Here is a 5499-nt window from a genome sequence, read left to right on the forward strand (position 1 = left end):
AATGTTGCCGTTTGCGACTCCCGGAGCTCTATATATAATATAATAGTATGTAATATAATATTTGTATATATATATAATAACACGGCCAAAAGCTCTGTGCGCCTCCGGATGGCCGTAGCGCGGGGAGCTCTCATAGGGATTGGGCTTCTCGGGGTTCGTTTACCGGCGTTGCTATGTTTCCGGTCTTGTGTGTTCCAACGGTTTATTAGGTAGGCCTATCTAATAAATCTCTGTCTATTCAATACTTAATTCACTGCCTCTTCCGTGGTCATTACAATACTATGAACATGCTTCGTCGGGTCGTCCGACGTCTCTCCCTCTTCTACAAAAGGTAAAGACATGCAATGGTGGTTATCTTGTTGTGGTGCGACAAATTCGACAAAACTTGCACAGCGACAGATTATGATGTTTGGCGCGACAAAACTTCGGCGACAACGCGAACGGGCGACAAATTTCGCGTTTGGTGTGAACGCACAGTAATAGCAGGCCTGTCGCACCAGTTACTCAAAGTTACTCAAGTGCGCATGTGCCAAGCGCGAACGCATATATCAGGCCCCTCTTAATTTTTTTCTGCCCCGCAAGAGGTTGCATGCAAAAAATAAATAAAATAAAGGAGAAACATAGTTGCATGCAAATCAGGTTTCTGTGTGTAGCCGGTGATACTAGCCAGTATCAGTACCCCACAATCAGGAACTGGCATCACTTATTCTGACAATGTTTGGCTCAACCAATACGTGTGAGTCTAGCTTTTCTCATATGAATGCCATCAGAACAAGGGCACGTTGCTCCATGACCTATGAGAAGCTGCATAAGAGTCTCAGGATGAGCCAAACTAGGCAGCTAAACAAGGCAGTGCAACCTTTCTCATTGACTCACTGGCTCAAAATGTCTCATATGTACAGTAGTTCTGTTTTGTGATGATTAAAACAACATTGTTATATTATAATTACGTGTCCAAAATATGTGAGAACAAAATCTTTCATAATGATACGATTAAAAGTGAAGAAGGAAGGAATGCGTCTGACAAGTTTATTTCATGTAGTAGTACTATATATATTAAGTAGGGCTGTAAAAAGATTACATTTTTTAATCTGATTAATCACAGGGTAGCTGTGGATTAATCACGATTGATTATGTCGCGGAAGGCGACTAAAGGGGGGAACAGTATATTAACTAAAAAGACTGCTTTTCCCCCCCCAGATCCCGAACAATAGACTCTGGCTAGAGCCGATATTCCCTGCCCCTAGGGGCACTGTGGGTTGGGGTGTACGTTGTGTTTTCAGTGTTTCCTGTACACAGAAGAAGAGACCAGGAAATAAAAGGGGCGAAAACATGGAATTCGGGGCGCTCCTCAGCCCGAGGACATGAGGATTTATGCCTGGACGCCGACAACCCGGACCGCTCATCACTACCCGCTACCTCCAGAGGACTACGCGACCAGACTTCGCAAGCCAGGAAGGACCTTTCGGACGTACCGTCGTTTCCCTACAACGCCTGCGAGTCCCGTCAGAAAGGGACGTACTCTAGCGTAAGCGTGAGTGAAGGCGGCTGCATGCTTCAGCGTTGGTGTTACGTTGTTGCGCAAAATTTACTCAAAGCAATTCATGCTCCCTTTTAGGTTGCGCGTGTTGCGTGTGTTGCCAAGCAATTTACCGCCAGAACAGTAGGTGGAGTAAGATGTGGAGTAAAGTTTTTCGTTGAAGACGACCTCGAGAATGACGTCTTTGTCTGTGGGAGTCGTTGGTTTGTTTATGTGCCAAAGTTTGATGATCTCCTTTCGCGAGTCATCCGATATCTTCCCGACTCTCACCAAAACCGGCCCTTGTCAGGGAGCAGCTGGCAGATAATTTTTTGTCAGATGCTGGCGTGTTTCCCCACCAGTACAATGTGCTACGATTGGGTATGCGCACTGACCAATAAATATATATAAATTGGTCACTTGGAAGCATGACTTTTGATTAATTAGTTATCATGTTACACAAGTTACCTAATTTGATTTACGTCAAACTCATTAATTCATATCCATATAAAATGTTTATACAACAGCTACTGCCTTGACAGATGAATGAATTATTTAAGTGTAGGCCTATAGCCAAAGGCTTTAAGCTATAGCGCATAATGTCCACATAAATTATATGGTAGGCAGCATTATTAGAGAAAAGGGGTTTATTTATCAAATACAGAAAATAGTCCCACCATACACGCACACATTTTTCATTCACTACACACTCACGCTTTCAAATTTCATTCACTCAAAGAGGCTACTGAACTTATGTTTCACACATAGAACGTGAACACAAACATTACGTAATTAATTCAAATAGGCTAACACTAAAACAAATAAGGCCAGTAGGCCTAATAGAACGAATATCGGGTGACAAGATCATTAAAATGGCTCACAATCCCGCATCAGTTGTTTGATGTCGCGCATCAAAATAGCACTTTACCCCTGTGGAAGGGTTCGCATAAAGGGTTCGCATAATTATGTGCCAGATCGGGTGGTGGGTGGCGGCATAGACATCTTGGGTGGCGGTATGAAAACAGGAAATGTGATACTCCAGACCGGAAGTAGTAACCAGACGAGCAGACCAATCACAGCCTTGCAGGCTGCGCGGCTCGCGTAAAAGCTTACGTAAAAAATGACGCAAGTCTAGAAAAATCGCCCGACGCACGCAAGACGTGAGAAGTCGCACAAGGGGTGCGCAAGGGCGCGCAAGGGCCTCTTGCGCTTGCGCTTACGCTTACGTAACTGAGCATAAATCGGCCTTGAGTCGGATTCCGTAACGTCTGATCACCCTGACGCATCGTTTTGTCTGTTCTGTCTAGAGGATCTGGTGCAGGTCTTCTGGTCCGCCCCGGCCTCCGTGACCAGCGAGGGACGGCGCCGGCGGACGGATCTCCACTCTACATCCTAGAGCACTGTTTATTTGGTTTGCTTTGTTTTTCCAACTCGCCGTTTGAGGGACTGGTCTGGCGCGAGTTGGAACGAACGATTTTATACTCTTTTACTGTTTGTTGTCTGTTATAGGGATATTTTATCAACAAGTCTGTCCTCCTTGTATGGGACCCCTATAAACCAGGGGGTGGCTATGGCAGGCCCTGTTGGATACCAGGCTGAATTGTTCAGCGAGCCTTTCCTTCTGTGTTCTTGAGGTTGGTCCCCCTCACGTGTGTTCAACTTGTGCTGTGTGTAGCGTGCAGTGTGTAGCGTGTGCAGTGTGCAGAGTTCAACGTGTGCTGTGTCTATAGGCTTGCAGTGGGGGCAGGGTGTGCAACGTGTGCGGTGTAGTGTGTCGAGGTTGGCTCATGAAAGTATGGTTACGGTTATCCAGAGTACCAGAAAACACCCCTGGCTTTCTCCCTCCCATATTAAGTGATAGGTAGATTTGACTTACTTGTGCTCTATGTTCTATGAAATTGTATTAATAAAGCATTTCTGTTAATAATTGATCCATCGACTGCTGTTGTGGTATTTGGGGGAATCCTTAGTTAGGGGTTTGCGCGACAATTACCCTTCGTAAATATGCCCGGAATTTCTGAATTTCTCTGTATATTGTTGTAGGAACGGAAAGATCACTGACAGAAGGTGGATATATATAGGCATTTAGCATGTTCTTTTATCCATGAAAGAATCCAGATGATGGTGTTATTAATAATGAAAAATAAAATCGAACTTAAACATACCACACCATATTTCAATTTTTGTTTTGTGTCAGTCTCTTTGCAATGCCTATGAGCATATAATTTTTTTTTCTTTTTTTAATCAAACTTTAAGATAACAGTCATCCCAAACGTTATGGGCATCTTAGCCATTGCTAAGTTTAGAATGGTTGAACATTTTCCCTTTTTTAAATTAACAAACTACCACACCTTCATACAATAAAATGTGTCTCTCTTGGCTATTCTTCTTTTAGCCAGTTGCTGAGGCAAACTAACTGGTTGACATTTTCTGAAAGTAAGGCTGACCGTTTCTTTTGCACGATGTGGCCTGCCACTGAGAAGAGTCTTTCACATGGAACTGTGGATGCAGGAGTCGCTAGATATTTGCGAGCCAGCAGGGCCAGCTTGTCATGGGCTCCTGAATGAGTAGACCACCACTGCAAGGGGCAGTCCTCCATACTAATGCAGGACTCTGCCCTGTACCTGTGTATGTCTCTGCCAGGCTGCACCTCCTCATCAGAATCTGAATCTGAGCACATTTGTAGGAGCAGGCTCATTTTCTTCTTGGGTGGCCCATCTTCAGAAGTCTGTGGTGACCTTCTTGGTGATTGTTCATGCAGCATGCCTCCCAGTGTGGTCCACACCTCTTCTCTTTCACTCTTGGGCAGGGTCTTCAAGTCTTTAAAGCGTGGATCCAGGGCCGTTGCAAGCTTGAGCCATGGGTTGTTGGTATTTTCTTGGCGGGAGGCTAGGTCTTCTTTGAATGCCGTCTTAAATCGCACCACATATGCAGGGTCCTCAGCAGAGACCTCCATTACACGACGCAAGTGGCAGAGGGCAGGCAGTACAACAGAGCAGGATACATAGGCCTCCCCACCCAGGATCTCAGTTACATACCTGCAGTTGAATGACACACACACACACACACACACACACACACACACACACACACACACACACACACACACACACACAGAGAGACATCATTAAGTTATTACAACAGAAGTTGGTAGTTTACAAAAAGGTAACGTATAATTTCAATTTAATCAATTACATTTTATTTCAAACTATAGGCCTATTAATAATTAATATGTGGATTACCTACCGACAGGGCTCTAGAAGAGTCAAGTCTTTGCACCTTGTTCCATTCTGGTGGTGTCAGCATAATGAATTTGTGCTGCTGTTGGTCAAGGGTTGCTTTTATTGCTGCTTGATTGCGGTCCAGACGCTTGACCATATCCACCATATTCCAACGTGTTGGAACGTCCTGGACCAGCGGCTCCTGCTTCTGTCCAAGGGCAGCTTGTTGTGCTTCAAGCTCCGCGGTGTTTGCCGGACTGTGTTTGAAGTGGCCCACAATTTTGCGAGACTTGGACAATGCATCAGGCGCGTCGTTAGCAATTGAAAACATCCGGGGCTTTAGCCCGGGGGGGGAGCACCGTCCTGACTCCTGCGTGCTACAGTATCTTAATTAATTAAATAATTAATTAATGTATCGATTCATTAATTAAGGGCGCCCCCAACACATAGGTCGCCTATGCCGAGTGCCAGGGCAAAAATAAGACATTAGAATAGCCTATATAGCCTGCGTGCACCTACCCGATGTCAAGAAGCCATCGCTGCTCCGACGGACCTTTCTCCCCCAGCCAGGCAACGGCAAGTAAGTAGTGGTCTGCTTTTATGTTTCATTTTTAAGTTATTACTTATTTTCAGTGTAGGTTTAATGTTACAGATAAAAACATGCTTTATATTTAGTCAGAATTTCAGAGTTCTAATGTTTTCCCGGAATATGCATTCCTAAACTGTTCACGTCAAGTTCTCTTTAAGATCGCATGAGAT

At 44.7% G+C, this 5499-nt stretch overlaps 1 protein-coding gene and 1 long non-coding RNA gene across 2 annotated transcripts; one reads left to right on the forward strand and one right to left on the reverse strand.

Annotated features, from left to right (window-relative positions):
- Positions 1 to 1162: 1162 nt before the first annotated feature.
- On the forward strand, positions 1163 to 3688 carry LOC115553687 (uncharacterized). The gene is made up of 2 exons (XR_003978482.1): positions 1163 to 1534; positions 2827 to 3688. It is a non-coding gene; the product is annotated as an uncharacterized LOC115553687 (long non-coding RNA).
- A 162-nt stretch (positions 3689 to 3850) lies between these two features.
- LOC115553688 (zinc finger BED domain-containing protein 4-like) lies at positions 3851 to 4856 on the reverse strand. The gene is made up of 2 exons (XM_030370153.1): positions 4766 to 4856; positions 3851 to 4557 (listed from the first exon to the last, which is right to left on the reverse strand). Exon 2 carries the CDS (start codon positions 4473 to 4475, stop codon positions 3900 to 3902), a length of 576 nt encoding a protein of 191 aa, XP_030226013.1. The 5' UTR covers positions 4476 to 4557; positions 4766 to 4856; the 3' UTR covers positions 3851 to 3899.
- Between the last annotated feature and the right edge of the window lie 643 nt (positions 4857 to 5499).

Source organism: Gadus morhua, chromosome 11, assembly GCF_902167405.1.
Source record: "Gadus morhua chromosome 11, gadMor3.0, whole genome shotgun sequence".
Lineage (NCBI taxonomy): Eukaryota > Metazoa > Chordata > Actinopteri > Gadiformes > Gadidae > Gadus > Gadus morhua.